Source organism: Sinocyclocheilus anshuiensis, unplaced genomic scaffold (genome assembly GCF_001515605.1).
Source record: "Sinocyclocheilus anshuiensis isolate Anshui unplaced genomic scaffold, SAMN03320099.WGS_v1.1 scaffold670, whole genome shotgun sequence".
Classification (NCBI taxonomy): domain Eukaryota; kingdom Metazoa; phylum Chordata; class Actinopteri; order Cypriniformes; family Cyprinidae; genus Sinocyclocheilus; species Sinocyclocheilus anshuiensis.
In genome coordinates this window covers 1,285,038-1,301,387 of record NW_015546062.1, presented here as the reverse complement: position 1 = coordinate 1,301,387, position 16,350 = coordinate 1,285,038, and the positions used below count along the sequence as shown (strand labels likewise).

General features: G+C 40.3%; 2 protein-coding genes across 2 annotated transcripts in view; both read left to right on the top strand.

Annotated features, from left to right (window-relative positions):
• LOC107699540 (apolipoprotein A-I-like) overlaps window positions 1–12,991 on the top strand; it is a 15,066-nt gene extending 2,075 nt beyond the window's left edge. The window contains exons 2-3 of the mRNA XM_016500835.1: window positions 1,839–1,842; window positions 12,293–12,991. Of these exons, the coding sequence (XP_016356321.1) occupies window positions 12,303–12,854 (552 nt within the window). The 5' untranslated portion in view covers window positions 1,839–1,842; window positions 12,293–12,302 and the 3' untranslated portion in view covers window positions 12,855–12,991. The remainder of the gene's footprint in view (window positions 1–1,838; window positions 1,843–12,292) is intronic.
• Window positions 12,992–13,936: 945 nt separating this feature from the next.
• LOC107699539 (apolipoprotein Eb-like) lies at window positions 13,937–15,340 on the top strand. Its single transcript, XM_016500833.1, has 4 exons — window positions 13,937–14,062; window positions 14,160–14,215; window positions 14,607–14,757; window positions 14,854–15,340. The coding sequence occupies exons 2-4, from the start codon at window positions 14,176–14,178 to the stop codon at window positions 15,230–15,232; spliced, it is 570 nt and encodes a 189-aa protein (XP_016356319.1). The 5' UTR covers window positions 13,937–14,062; window positions 14,160–14,175; the 3' UTR covers window positions 15,233–15,340.
• The last annotated feature ends 1,010 nt before the right edge of the window (window positions 15,341–16,350 follow it).

Genomic DNA, 16,350 nt, shown 5'->3' with positions numbered 1-16,350 from the left:
TGAATGGTTACACATAGATGTGTCCAGAGCTGTGTGAGATCACTACCATCCTGCTTTTGTGGGGGTGGGTAGGGGTGTTAAATAATAATAATTTTTGTTTGTTTTGTTTTTCCACCATAGGTTTTTAACATTCTAAAAGCTCTTTATTCCAAAGATACTACAAGCGAGTCAGTGTATTCAGTAGGTGTATTGTATTGTAAATTGCTTCAGAGGTATTGCAAGTATTACATACAACAATAATAAAACAGTGCATTGACATAAAAAAGGAAATTTACTTTTGGTACTTAAGTACTTTTAAAAGCAAGTACTTCTGTACTTTTACTTAAGTACAAATCTGTCTTTACAACTTTTACTTGTAATGGAGTGATATTTGACCAGCAGTATCTGTACTTTCACTTAAGTAATGGAGTTGTGTACTTTGCAGTGCCTCATGTTTTTGAGTTGATGTGCAGGTTCTGTGAGAATGTCCCCTCAGGCTGTATGACTCACACAACTGCTCTGGATGATTTACTTTTAAAGTTATTTTTTAACTTTAGTTGGTCACGGTCTTCCAAACTTTTTATTATGACTGTGACATAACCTTTTATAATTTAAATAGGCCTATATAAATGTTGCTTCTGTCAACTGTACATATGCTCGCTAATGTTTTTAAGCAAAGATTCATTACAAAATACACAGCACATTAAGAGTGTTGAACACCCGTCAAACGGTTGCAACGAAAATAGTGTTATGAATATACGATCAGATAACACCAAAGAACATATCTGAGAATTTCTTAAGAATATTTCAAGAATTGCATATTTCATGAAGTTCATACGAACTTTTTGGAATTTACCTTAAGACATTTCTTAACTTCTCTCTTAAGAAGATTTGTGTGCATCCGGCCCCTGATTGAAAATCACTATGAGTGTAGTTACCTCACAAAATTATATGATGTATGATGTGTGTCTTTTGGCTTCTTCAGGAGTTCTTTTCTAATCATGACCAATAATATTCTAATAGTAGATAAATTACTTTATTATAGTCTTTACTGATAAAAAATGTGATATCTATCAGTATTGACTTGAGTGTTAACATATTCTTCTATAATCTGGAAAATCATTATAAAGTGAAAATCATGGAGAATAACATTAATGAATAATGTATTTTTGTGGTAAACAGCAAGAAACATCTTGTTTGGGTTTATAATAATATAATAGTGTACTATCCCAGTTATTAATTTTTAACTACAAACTAGCTCCCTTTCGAACGTTCACTTCATGTTGTGTATGGGTAAACTCCTGTTTACTCTGTTACTGAAGCCTGAGTTGTTTACGTTTGTGTAGCTGCACAAACCAATGGCGCTTTAGCCTGCCAGAAAAGGGCGGAGCCGACGTGTACATAAGTCGGCTCGCAGTACCATTTCATAAGAATCTTCTCCTTCAGCGACGAGGATCATCTCTTCGCTGACTCTGCAAGAAGCCGCAGAAAAAAGACGGAAATAAGCTCAACCCGCTTGCCCCCGTCGAAGAGCCCTGGCAGAGGACGAGTCTCCCCTGCAGCCATCCGGCGCTTTCTAAAAGAGCAAATTAGAGCAAATTTCCAGCGCACGTTGTTGCAAATGTCGCGCCGCAGCGAGTGTGTCACCTGCCTGGGCAGCGGCCACACAGAGGCTGTGCTCGCTGACAGCTCATGTTCTCATTGTGAGAACATGAGTTTGTCCAGTCTCCGCTCGCGTATCACCTTCTTCACTGAAGGCGGTACCTCTGGCTCTGCTCTCCCATTTTCTTTCTCTCCTAAGAGAAAGAAACAGCGGAGCAGTGGCTCTCTCTCAATGGGCGCGAGCGGTGTCACGTCAGCCCAGTGCCTGCGTGTCCCTCTTTCTCCGCTCTGACCTCATCGCGCCGGTGTGCTTCACACGAGAGGATCAACGCCCCTCCTCTGCAGTGAGTGGCTTGGTTTCCTTTGGTGCTTCCATGGAAAAGATTGCCATCGACGACTTAATGTCCTTGACGGCATCAGACGCTGAAGGATGCTGCGATTCCGGCGATGAGCCCTAAGCCCTCCCTTCATTCCAACCATCGCAGCCGAAAACGAACAGCGAGCTGATCCATGTTCTCTCCAAGGTGGTGGAGGATCTGGGTCTCGAGTGGTTGGCTCCAGATGAGCCCGCCCATGGCTTTTTAGAAGAGTGGTTCCTGCCGGGACACCGTCAGCCGCCTTCCCGACAGCAGCCCGCCCCGTTCTTGCCTGCGGTTCACGAAGAACTGACCAAGACGTGGTGCGCCCCCTATTCGGCCCGAGTTAGCTCCTCCTCTTCAGCAGCTCTCACCACTGTTGAAGGCGCTGAGGAAAAAGGCTATAGCAAACTTCCCCCTCTGGAGGAGGCGGTAGCTGCTCACTTGTGTCCGCCGTCTGCCCTGGTATTAAAGGCCTATACAGTGCATCCCTCGAAGCCCTGCAGGACCACTTCGGCTCTGGCCAACAGGGCGTATGCAGCAGCCGGTCAGGCCGGATCGGCGCTGCATACGATGGCAGTCCTACAAGTGTTTCAGGCCAAACTTCTCAGTGATATGGACGAGTCTGGCCAACATCAGGATGCTTTCAAAGAGCTGATTGCAACTGATTTGGCTCTCTGCGCTACGAAAGCCACAGCTCAGGCTATCGGCAAGACCATGGCCAGACTGGTGGTGTTGGAGCACCTTTCAGCCAAAGGTGGCTGAACCTCACTGAAATAAGGGATGCCGAGAAGATGACCTTCCTTGATTCTCCGGTCTCGCCGAATGGCCTCTTTGGCCCCACTGTGGATGGGTTTGCACAGCGCTTTTCAGAGGCTCAGAAGACGTCGCAAGCGCTCCGTTACTTCCTCCCTAAGCGCTCTGGTGCTGCGGCTGCTAGCTGCCAGAAAGCTCCATCCACTCAGCCCGCAAAGCTGGCGCCGCCTCAGCCTCAGAAGTCTGAGCCCAGGCTTCAGCAGCGCCCCCGGACGGAAAAGCGGTTTCCTTACCCGAAGCGCCAAGGCCCATGCCCTCGACTAGTGCTGGACTCTGAGCCCCAAAAGCCGTCCTGACCCGTCAGAAAGGAAGAGGAAAGGGTCAGTTCTCGCCTCGGCCGGAACTCCCTCAAAAGCAGCTCGCTTTCACCCTCCATCCCTCTGAACACCTCTGAGCGATGGAGTTTTGTTTCCCACGGGTCACGCCCTGCAGGTGCAGCATGTACCCGAATGTTTTACCGCTGTGATAGCGGACCCAAATACTCAAAAGAGCGAATTTCCTCTTCCCACATTTACACACGTGGATATCAGTTCCCCGCCCCCTTGCGGCGAACTTTCATTCGCAAAATTAGATCCACTTGCATCCAGGTTCAAGGCCTGGCCAGCCATACCGGGCGTGTCAAACTGGGTTCTAAAAACAATTCAACGAGGCTACTCGCTCCAGTTTGCTCGCAGGCCAGCTCATTTCAGAGGTATTATTCACACTTCGGTTCAGGACAACGAACACGTTCTCCGACACAAAGTGCAAACACTGCTTGCAAAAGGTGCTATAGAAATAGTACCTACAGCGAGTCAGGCTTTTACAGCTGCTACATCCTTGATCCCAAAAAAGATGGTGGGCTGAGACCAATTCAGGATCTCAAACATCTGAATCGCTCGCTTATGCGCCGGCCATTCATGATGTTAACTATCAAACAGATGCTCGCGCACATTTGCCCCGAGGACTGGTTTTTAACAGTGGACCTGAAAGATGCTTACTTTCACATACACATAGCCCCCCCATCACAGGCCGTTCTTGAGATTCGTGTTCGATGGCGTGGCCTACCAATATACAGTCCTACCATTTGGACTGTCTCTGGCCCCTCGCACTTTTACAAAGTTCATAGACGTGGCTCTTTCCCCTGAGGCAGATGGGAATCCGCATACTCAACTACCTCGACAACTGGCTGATCCTGGCCAAATCAGAACAGGAATTAGTCGCTCACTGAGCGCTGTTACTCAGCCACTTGAAGTGCCTCGGGTTGAACATCAACCTTCAAAAAAAGAGTAATTTGTCACCTAGACAGCAAGTTGTCTTTGTGGGGACAATTTTGGACTCTGGCCAGATGCAGGCTTGGGTCACGCCAGAACAGTCCTTGACTATTCAGTGACTGGCGCTGTCCCAAAAACCGGGAACGCCTCGTCCCCTCAAGGTTTTTCAGAGACTGCTTGGCCTCATGGCGGCCGCCTCCTCTGTGATTCCCTTGGGCCTGCTTCACATGCGGCCTCTCCAATTTTGGCTCACAGCCAGAGTCCCGTACCATGCTTGGCACCTGGGTTGCTTTTATATCAAGGTAGACCATCGCTGTATCAAAGCTGTGGCCCCTTGGACAACTTCACGCCTGTTTCAGCAAGGCATATGGTTGGGACCTCCAAGAGGAAGGTGGTTATGACAGACACTTCCAACTCAGGTTGGAGAGCTTTGTTGGAGGGCAATCCAGCCTCCTGCTCCTGGTCAGCCCTGGAAAGGCGCATGTATATAAACTGTCTAGAGCTCCTAGCAGTTTTTTCTGGCCCTGAAAACCTTCCTGCCGGCCTTACACAGACACCATGGCCTGGTCCGTTCGGACAACACGACAGTAGTAGCCTACATCAATGGCCAAGGCGAACTGACAGAACGAACTTTCTCTAAAAGCGGTTCACTTGCCGGGCAGTCTGAACCATGGTGCAGACATGCTGTCCAGAGGCAATGTGGCTCCAGGAGAATGGACCCTACATCCTCAAATGGTTCAAGAAATCTGGTCTGTCTTTGGGAAGGCAGAGGTAGACCTTTTCGCCTCAAAAGACAGCTCTCACTGCCCAACTTATTTCTCGATACAGCGAGATGCTCTGGTCCACGATTGGCCCAGTGCTCACCTGTACGCTTCCCCCCCGATAGCCCTGCATCCACAGGTCATCAAACGGGTCAGGGAGACGAAATGCTCAGTTCTCTTGGTGGACCCACTCTGGAGGAACCAGGTTTGGTTCCCCGAGTTAGTGCAGCTCTCAGTATCAGCCCTGTGGCCGATACCACTGAGACGAGATCTTCTCTCGCAGGCAAAAAGCATGATTTGGCATCCCCAGTCAGAGCTGAGGAGCCTTCATGTACGGAGCCTCGACGGGAGCTTACGCAGCTCCCAGCGAGTGAGTGATACCATTTTAGAGGCTACAGCACCGTCTACAAGACGCCTTTATGCCCTGAAATGGTCAGTCTTTCGCAAAGCTTGGACCCGGTATCTTGTGACGTGTCCCACGTGCTATCCTTTCTACAAGAGTTGTTGGACAACGGGCGCGCCCCTTCCACACTCAGAGTTTACGTGGCAGCTATCACAGCGAATCATTCCCTCGAAGCTGGCCACTCGATTGGCAGAAACGATCTGATCGTAGTAAGTTCTTGAAGGGTGCCCGGAGATTAAACCCTCCTCTCATTCCCTCGAAGCTGGCCACTCGATCGGCAGAAACGATCTGATCGTAGTAAGTTCTTGAAGGGTGCCCGGAGATTAAACCCTCCTCGTCCTCAGACCGTACCGATCTGAGACTTGACAATAGTCTTTAGGGCCCTACGGGGTCCTCCCTTTGAGCCACTACATTTGGCCGAACTACGCCCTTTGTCGCTGAAAACCGCTCTGCTACTGACACTAGCATCGGTCAAGCGAGTGGGTGACTTACAAGCACTGTCAACCAGTGCTTCCTGTCTGGAGTTTGGGCCCAGCGACTCTAAAGTCGTCCTCAAGCCTAGACATGGATATGTTCCGAAGGTGCTCTCAACAGCCCAGGTAATTACCCTTCTGGCGCTCCCCGCTGCAGATTGTAAGCAGGGTCCCAATGTTCTCTGCCCCGTCAGGGCCCTGAGAATATATCTTGAACGCTCCAGCCTGTTCAGACAGTCAGAGCAGCTTTTCGTTTGCTTTGGAGGCCACTCTAAGGGGCTGCCGGTTACAAAGCAAAGACTATCCCACTGGATAATTGATGCTATAGCCTTGGCTTATGCCTCAGAAGGTTTGCAATGCCCCATAGGTGTGAGGGCCCACTCCACTAGAGGAATGGCCTCCTCCTGGGCTTGGTCCAGCGGAATCTCTATTGGTGAGGTATGTGCGGCCGCAGGCTGGTCATCGCCGTCCACGTTTGCCAGATTCTACAGCCTAGATGTCCCTGCTCTCCAGGCATGGATTTTATGGTTTAAACTGCTTAAACTGCTTATTTCCCCTATGGTGGAAATAACTATGTCCAAAGTCCTCAGCTACGCTTGGGACTCTGTTGGCTCATGTTCTCTAAGGGCCCTTAACATAAGTGCTCCAGAACTGGGCTCGCAGAGTGGCTTAGTCTGCTTCTGCTCATAGCACGGTGATTGGATTCGTTCTCCATACACAACGTGAAGTGAACGTTCGAAAGGGAACGCTCCGGTTACTGACGTAATCTCGGTTCCCTGAGATAAGGGAACGGGCGCTGTGTCACTTGCCGTGCTATAAGCTGCACACAAATTGATGACTGTCGCTTCAGTTGAATGATTCTGATGAAATGGCGCTGCAAGCCGATTTATATACACGTTGGCTCCGCCCTTTCTGGTGGGCTAAAGCGACATTGGTTTACGCAGCTACACAAACGTGAACAAATCAGGCTTCAGTAACAGAGTAAACAGGAGTTTACCCATACACAACGCTCGTTCCCTTATCTCAGGGAACCGAGGTTACGTCAGTAACCGGAGCGTTATATAGTCATACATATTAGTTAGTATACTGACTAAGGAGTAAATTTGCTCTTCATGCTCTTCATTTGTTCTGCAATAGTTCCTATAGTTATGAATAAACTAAGAATCAATATTATAATGTGTTTGTAAGATTGGTACTGACTCACACCGAGCAAGTTGAAATTGATTTATATTGGTTTCTTGTTGAGCTTATTAGGAGCATAAACATAAAAGAAAGTAAATCATCCTGAGTTTTACATTGTTTTTGACACATGAACCAGCATCTCTTCATCATCTCTTCAGGTGAATAAAGTTTATAAAGAAGGCAGAAACGAAACACTTTTTTACATAGTTGAGAGAAATCTCTGAATATTTGTGAAGAAACAACACTGCTACTGTCATTAACACAATGTTGTCAATGTACAGATGAACTATTGTCGGAAATCCTGTAATCTTTAAATCTGGCATGGGTTCAAAGTGTGGGTTTAGGTACTTATCTTAATTATCTATGAAGTCACAAGGTTTCGGTTAAGAACTGAAGAAACTTTGCTGGTTCATTGATTTAGTTTTGAAAACATTTGAGACATACATACATGCAAATACCTGATGATTGCTTAGACATTTTCCTACAGTGCACCTGGCATGTGTTGTACAGAATTGGTCCAAAGTCAGAGTTGGAAATGTCTTGAAAATGTTTTGTCTTTTTCCAAAAAATTTGTATATATGCAAATTGTATAATATCCAAGGTACACATTTCTAGTAATTGTGCAGTTAATTCTCATATTGTATTTTCAGATATATATTCAGAATATTTGTCCTCTCCCCAAATTTGTCACTACCGAAACACAGTAATAATAATTTAATTAGAAGGGTTATATTGACCTATTACGATTTTGCTTACATCTGCATTGTAAATATATTTTTTGCTATTTTATAAATTTTTTTTTCAGAGGTAAATCAATAACAATTACATTTTTAACAATATTTCAAGTGTAATTTATGAGATTTGTTGTATTTTTAATCAGATTTTTTCTTTGTAAAAGGCAAAAAGTTGATCATATTGATTTCAAAGTTAAGGATTCATTAGTTGGAATATGCATTGAACCAAAAACTATCATAACATCTTAGTTGATAATTCAGTATAAATTTAGTATATGTTTATGTTTCGGTAGTGACTGCACATTTTCGGTAGTGACAGTAATACAATAATTGGTAGCAACTACATCACATTACAAAATTTTAACTCGCATACTAAAACACTACTAAAACATACTAAAATACAAAAAAAAAGCATAACTGTACTAAAATTTTGTTTATTTCCCCCAAATATGAGGATTGTGTATTCCCTTTTCTCACTACCAAAAAAATGATGACATGTTTCGGTCGTGACTGTTTCAGTAGTGACAATTCTATGGGATAACTCCCAAAAAACAAAAAAAACAAAGATGTCACTACCCGAAACTCTACCAAATGTTTCAGTAGTGACTGTTTCAGTAGTGACAATTTTAGATACTTTTGAACCTTGCTCAAAGATGCTAATCAGCACATGGTTAGCTAGCACAGTTGTGAACAGTGGTACACATATAAAAACTAAACGTTATGGAATAACTCCCAAAAAAGTGTGCTTAATTGCAGAAAAAAAGGTGTTTGGTAGTGACGTTCCTTAAAGTTACACACAGATTTTTCAAATTTTTGAACACATTTAACTCAAAATTATGTCACCTATCTACTCACACCTTGTATATATGAGAGAGGGGGACACAAGAATATTTCCCGATCATAAATTTAGGAGTGTACTTAAAATCAGTCTCAGCCAATGGATTAAAACATACACTTCGGTAGTGACATGAAAAATGTGGGACACATTTGTTTTTTACATAAAGTTTCATGATTTACAAAGAAAATATAAAATAACAATTTTTTTTTTACTAAAGAATCAAAAAGATACTTTTAAAAACAACAATGGAACAAAAATTATTCCAATATAATTTTCACAAGTTGAAATTTAGGGGTTAGGGTTCGAGACAGCACTTCCCAATCGAAAGTACCCGATAAATGATGATTTTATATATTACGCTTACTAATATTTTAAATAGTATTGTGGGTTTCAATAGATAATAGTAGGATCTTAATAAACATCTAAGATTTGAATACTTGCTTTTTAATGCTTTTTTAAATGTTTTTTTTAATTTTATTTTTTTGGTTATGGGACAGCAGTTTGCACCAATTCTATAGAATGGCCCATTTAAATATAAGAATGTTTTCAGGGACTGGTAGGTTTGCTGTATTTGGACGATAGTAGTAATTTTATAGTCTTATATAAAATATCTTGTTTTTGTGGGGTCAGATTTAAGGACCCCACAAAGTCAAACTTTCCTAATTTTCAAATCTTTGTGTGGTCTTTTGCTCCTCACAAAGTAGTAAAAACAAGTTCACACACAAACACACACACACACTCTGACCACTGGTTGAGTACCAGTGCTCTAGCATTTGTACTAACTTAAATTTTTCACTTTTCTAGATGTCAATGCATACTATAATATCCATAATAACATGCATGTGTTTTTGATAGTGGTCTATTTTCACAAATAAACTGAGGATCACCACATGGTGAAGCAAGTGTCCCACTGTAGTTGTTAGCTTGCCCTTTAAAACTGTGCATCATTCTATTCTATTCTATTCTATTCTATTCTATTCTATTCTATTGTTATACAATCAGTGATGAACAAGGATATTAAACAGTTTTAATACACTCAGCAGTAGAGTAACCGACTTCAACTGCTGTGACAGAATCTAATCAAAGGGGCTCCCAGCCAATTACTTACAAATAATGCTAAAAAGGTAGATATAATGCATACAACAGTTTGCAGAAGCTAAAGATTATGGTCTATAAAGTTTTGAATATGGATATTATTTTTTTTTGTACAAAAACACAGTTCAGGAGGCCTTTATTATATCCCCAGAGCCATGTGGAGCACTTGTTTTTATGATGGATGGACTTCTATTATTAGACTTCTATTGGACTGTTGAATATAAACACCCATTCACTGCCATTATAAAGCTTGGAAGAGCCAGGACATTTTTTAATATAACTCTGAACAAAGAAAACAGTTATTTACACCTAGGATGGCTTGAGGATAAATCATAGGGTAATTTTCATTTTTGAGGGAACTATCCCTTTAAGCAGACAATGTACTTATACTCTAATTACTGGTAGTTCATATCAGTATCATATTTGCAGTTTTCTTTATAGTGGTTACATCCACTGTATCCATCACTTCTAAGAAACACAAAATCATACAAATAAATCATTTTTTACTCTAAATGTAAAATGAAGGTGAGTCATTAACGAATGAGTCAATCAAAAAAAAAAAAAAAATCTATTTAAAAAAGTTCTTCAAAGCAGAACTGTGCAGTCTCCACAGCACACAAAGATGTTAAAATGACCTCCAGAATATGTTGTGACAAAGAAAAAGCTTTCTATTGGTTAATAAGTCATTAGCATTTTATATCACATTTTACCATTTTTATCTTGAAAAATGAAAAAAGTCGGGTTGTTACCTAGAGTCAACACCATAAAGGGTTATTAAGTGATTATTAAGTGAATTCTACGTATCTTTTGTATGTCACAAACACACATGCTCCAGTTTGTGTTGCATCAACTCAGGCACAACCTAAGTACACAAACAAGTCTTTGTATGCATATGCTGACCTTTCTTTATCAAAGCCTCAGATATCTAATCGGTTCATCAGTGAAGGAGGCACTGTCTTTGCCGACAGTGGCCAAACGAACATGTGCTTGCCTGCATGCATTAGCACAATGCCAATCTGTGGATGACGTCTAGATGTCTGGCAGTGCAAAACACAGCTTGTTTAAGTCAAACTCCTTGTGTATTTGTGACAGTAATGCATTTGTCACTGTAAGCTTCAATGGGCATCCATGCCACTGCAAACACTCACGGACAAATAAATAAATAATGCTCAGATCGTACCAACAATAATCCAGGACAGAAACATGACTGTATGTTTACCAATGTACAAGTAGAAATTCCTTTGTATTCTATTTACATGCATCTAGGTCACACTGTGATCTGTGCTCTGAATGCCCAAGGTTACAGTAAATGTTGTTTATTTGTGGAGGAAATCAAGATATCCAGTTGAAGTGTTGTAAGTGGACTCTGCCCCTCCATGCTGGCTGAATGACGGGAGAGGTGTGTCTGCTGAACCAGCCACTTAGTGTAAACTAGTACACTAAGTAGTAGTTTTCTTCATGTGAAAACAGCTGCTCACCCATGCAAATCAAAGCTCAACACAACTGATGACATTAAATTATGTACTCTAAACATATACAGTCTAAGTGAATGTGATGTGTTAAAATTTCAAACGTACTAATAATAGCATTTAAAGAATCTTTTTAATACATTTGTTATTAGTTATTTTATGAAATAAACGTTCTTTTTCGAAATCCCCATGGAATTTGGTCAACAAAAACTAGTCAACAAAAGCACCATTGTCCTTAATCTGAACAATCGATCACCTTTCCACAGTCACAGACCATCTAAATCAGAAAAATAGCTCATGTAACCCAACACAAGCATGACTATATTTAATGCTTAGTGTTTCCTATGTTGCTATTTTTATTCACAAGCACTTAAAGAAATAGTTCACTCAAAAATGAAAATTCTGTCATAATTTACTCATCCCCATGTCATTCCAAACCTGTACTATATGACTTTTTTCTTCTGTGAAACACAAAAAGGAGATATTTTAAATAATGTACTTGTTGCACTTTTCCATGCAATTACAATTAAATTGAGTTGAGACATTATTATCTTATTATTTTTGGTTGTTTCAACTTGTCACATATAAACATATCCTGTGGCTTGAGACCTGGTCTATTATGATACTTTTATGGAGCTGTTCCATATATTGAAGCTTGAAAGGCTCAGTCCCCATTCATTAAAATCACTTTCTCAAGTCATAACTTTTCTACTGAATATACCATGACAAAACTGTTTCTTTTTTTCCTTGTTTCTTTTTGGTGTATAAAGTAAATTGCCAAAAAAAATAAAAAATTTAATATAAAATGTTTTACAACATAAAATATTGAAAAACAAAACGGAAAGGGGATGCTGCCATATGTATAAGACAACTATCCCCATACACCCTCAGTTCAAAGTTCACATCCCAATCTGAACTAACTGGCGGCACAAAGGTCATAATTTTATAGTGCCTAATTAAAAATATGAAGAAAAAAAAACACTTTAAACTTTTCTGCCACTTTCTTTAAAAAGCCATTATTTAATGTGATATTAAATAAAGTAAACTAAAATTAATCAGTCACTGATCATCTGTGAATTATTTTGACAAATGAACTAAATTCAAAAATCGGGTTCATTTTCTGAAATACTATTATTTAAAGCTAACAGCTGATACTGAGCTAAATGCTAAATGTTATAATACCCACTGAATACACCATGACTCTGTGATTTCTGTGGAGATCCATTTGTATGGAGACTCGGTATCAGTAGGTTCAAAGCACAACATCATGTGACAGCAGGCTGAAGTGACTGGGGGGAGCGGCACTGACAGCATGGCACTGGATGATGGACTTTGAGTGCCGATATGGCCAGCGAATATGCCGTCACCCTCAAGAAACAGATAGATCCTCTGACTGAAGAGCTGATGACCAAAATCACCAAGGAGGCTGAAGTGTTGAGAGAGCGTCTGGACCAGGACCTGATCAGCGTGAGAGACAAACTGGAGCCCTATGCTGACAACCTCAAGAGCCAGATCCAGCAGAGAGTGGAGCAGCTCAGGACGGCCATGGCTCCATATGCTGACTCCCTGGATTCTGAGACCCTGAAGGCCACTCTGCTCCAGAAGAGCGAGGAGCTGAGAGGAAACATGGAGCAGAGCGTGAAGGAGCTGCAGGCTCAGCTGGAGCCCTACACTGCTGAGATCAAGGAGAAAGTGGACCAGCGTCTGCAGGAGTTCCAGAAGACCGTGACCCCTCTGGCTGAGGATCTTCAGGCCCAGATCAGAGAGAGAGCCCAGATGGTCCAGCAGAGTCTCACACCCTACGCTGAAGACCTGAAAGAAAAGCTGGATCCCTACGCACAGGACCTGAAGGCCCAGCTCACCTCCCTGTATGAGTCCTTCGTGAAGAGAAATTAGATGCTTCAAAGACCTCTTTTGTCACTAACAGAACTGTTTTTCCTTCCATCGTGACTCTAAAATCTCATATCTCTCCAATAACCATGACCTAAATGAAACTACTAGGCAACAACAATATCTTTGGTCTTACATGTAGACCAAACACTAATATAGAGAAAAAGAGTGATTATTTTTGCTGATATCCTGTTGTTTACACTTTAACCATTTATACAGATGCAGAAATGTTGCTCTTTTCTAGCTGAAGTGTATTTATTTCAATTTAGCAAGTCTTTAGTATGTCTGACAGAAAATGTTGTTTCTTGCTAATGCCAAGTGTATCGTTTGTCGTATTTATGCAACATTAAAACATCTGCCATTTATTAACACAATGTTTCTAACTATTTTACTTGCCCAATTGTGTTCAGCACAACTATAGTTTCATATACTTATAACTTATAAAGCATATTTTTGCTCTTTTGTTGGTTTTGATTGCTTCTATTTTCCTCATTTGTAAGTCGCTTTGGATAAAAGCATCTGCTAAATGACTAAATGTAAATGTATATACTTCAAAATATTAAATTTAAGTAGCCCTGAAAATGCACAAGGCCAAGTTGACATACTTTTTAATAAAATCACCAGACAAAATATGTTATAATTTCTATAAAAATAGGGTCTAGTTATCTAACCATGAGAAGTGCTTTTAATAATAATAAAAGAGTGACTGTATGATTTGAAAGGTTGAAATATGGCATTTGATACCAAATCTAATACACAGACAGAAATACACTATTTCTAAAAAGTCTGTAAGTGTGTAAAAAAATCTTTAAATAAAGAAACTGACAAATCATGCAGAAATGATAAAGGTCATCTCAACTGATTTCTTTTAACACATACTAAAGATTAGATAAGGTTAAGGACTTTCCAAAGGTGGACCTGTTCCAGTCTCTTCTTGTTGAACTAACGATAGAACATGCATTAACATAATGTCTGTACTTCATTATCAGTGCTGACGCAGGTGTTTGCATTAACTCATGGGCCTGGTGCTTTCAAGTGACATCCAGACCTGCACATCTTGGGACAAAGAGTCTGTAGACACGAAGTATCTAGATATAAACATCCACTGGAGATATTAAAATATATTCCCAATGCTATATAAATACAGCTATAAAACAGCAATCACCACACTTACTCTCACTCCGGACAGGGTCAATTAAATCATACTGACAAAGGTAAGAAGAGAAATTCACTGTTTATTAGATCAAAATATATTGTATGTAAAATATGATTAAATTATTTAAATTAAACAGATGTGTTGTTATTTTACAGGCGAAGCCAGAAAACCATGAAGGTTCTTGCGGTTCTTGCATTGGCTGTTTTTACAGGTTAGTTAGATATAACTGTAGAAATAACTTTAAAAATATAATATAATATAATATAATATAATATAATATAATATAATATAATCCAAACAGGATATTAAATACATTTAAATTACATTAGTGTTCACAGTGGATGATGTTTTCAGAAAGTTGACACACGAACACATGAACACATGAATTTGTTTCACCTGATCTTAAAACACTTTTAATGTAGAATTGTGTGTAGACGCTTGAAAATAGTTTTGTAGGCAAATATTATGCACACATAGTATGCCTATGTATGAATTCCTTGAAGGAAACATACCGGAACTCTTTCTACATTGTTTGAAGAAGCTAAATTATAAAAATACATGACTAAATGACTTTTGAATCATCTGATATGCTGTATCCCCAGGTTGCCAAGCCAATTTATCTAATGCAGAGAAGCCCAGTCCACATCTTGAACACTTAATAACTGCATTCTGGAACTACATTGCCAAAGCAGTACATCCCACTGACGAAACATCAAATGTGATAAGGACATCCCAGCTGGGACGGGAAGTCAAGTAAGCCAAATTTACCACCATTATTATTATAAGCATAATGAATTAGTAATATTTCCTGTTACCAGACATAAATTATACCTTTCTTCTCTACACTAGACTAACACAGACTCCTTCATCTGAAGATCAGATGACCAAAATCACCAAGGAGGCTGACGTGTTGAGGGAGCGTTTGGAAAAGGACATGAACATCATAAGAGACAAACTGGAGCCCTATGCTGATAACCTCAAGAGCCAGATTCAGGAGAGAGTGGAGCAGCTCAGGACGGCCATGGGTCCATATGCTGACTCCCTGGATTCTGAGACCCTGAAGGCCACTCTGCTCCAGAAGAGTGAGGAGCTGAGAGGAAACATGGAGCAGAGCGTGAAGGAGCTGCAGGCTCAGATGGAGCCCTACACTGCTGAACTCAAGGATAATGTGGGCCAATATCTGCAGGAAATGCAAAACTATTTTGCTGCATCACCTGAAGATCTCTAGGCCCATATTTAATCTGCAGAGTTACTTTGGAGTTCTCTTTCCTCTTTCTGTTACATTGTGATGTTTTTAGTTTTTTTCTTTTCTTGTTATTGCAACAATAAAACATCGGCCATCTATTATCATTTGTCACTGATACATAAGACTGCATGTCCAATTTAGAAAAACCTATGAGTTTAATAACTCTGTGCTTGCGCTATTTGTTATGCCAGACTATGCGATGAAGACTTATTTTCGAATTATGCACATTAATAAATCTATGATAAAAAGAACTGTTAATTTTAGCACATCATATATTTGATTTAAGGAAGCACATTAAGTTTTCTTGAGATCCTTTAATAATTTAGACTCTATCAATATTTTAGCTAAATTTGAAACATTTTCTACAATTGCTTCATTTGAGTTTGATTTTTCACTTCAGGCTTGATTTGTGTACTCATCTCCCATGATCTCAATGTTTTGCTTCTGTGCAGGAATTCATAATAACATCAATGATGTAAAATGTATTTAATAAATAAATAAAAGGAATACTAACTCATACGGCTTCACTAGCAGTGACAGTGCTCTCTAGTGGTGAAAAAATGCAGTTTCATTTATAATAAGGCAAAAAAAAAAAAACGGATCAATTGTGTCATACAAAGAAATTATGCACAACACAAAACTTAATGAGTACTGCCTTGGAGAATGACTGTGTAATAAAAACAACCAAAAAAAAATTTAATAACTGATTATATTCTTGTATACAATGTATGCTGTATTTCCTTATGAATGATGTTAATGAATAATTAAACAGCTTTCTGTACTTTCAGCCCTATTATTGGTCATGACAATTCCATGGGATACTTACAGGATCAGTCTCTGGAGTCTATATCCTTTGAAACTATTTATATATTACCTAATAAATGGCAAATTATTATCATTGTTAATAAAGTTTACTCCTAGATTTAAGGCTGAAGGAAAAGCGTAAAGCTGCCTAAATCCAGCAGAAACAGAAATGAGGTTTTGAGTGACGTGTCAGATCTTATCAGGGCGTGTAGAACGTCTTTTATCATTTGCTGTTTTATTAGGTCAAATGTTCAAACTTGGGGCTCTGTCTGGTTTAAGATGGATTTTAAATAATT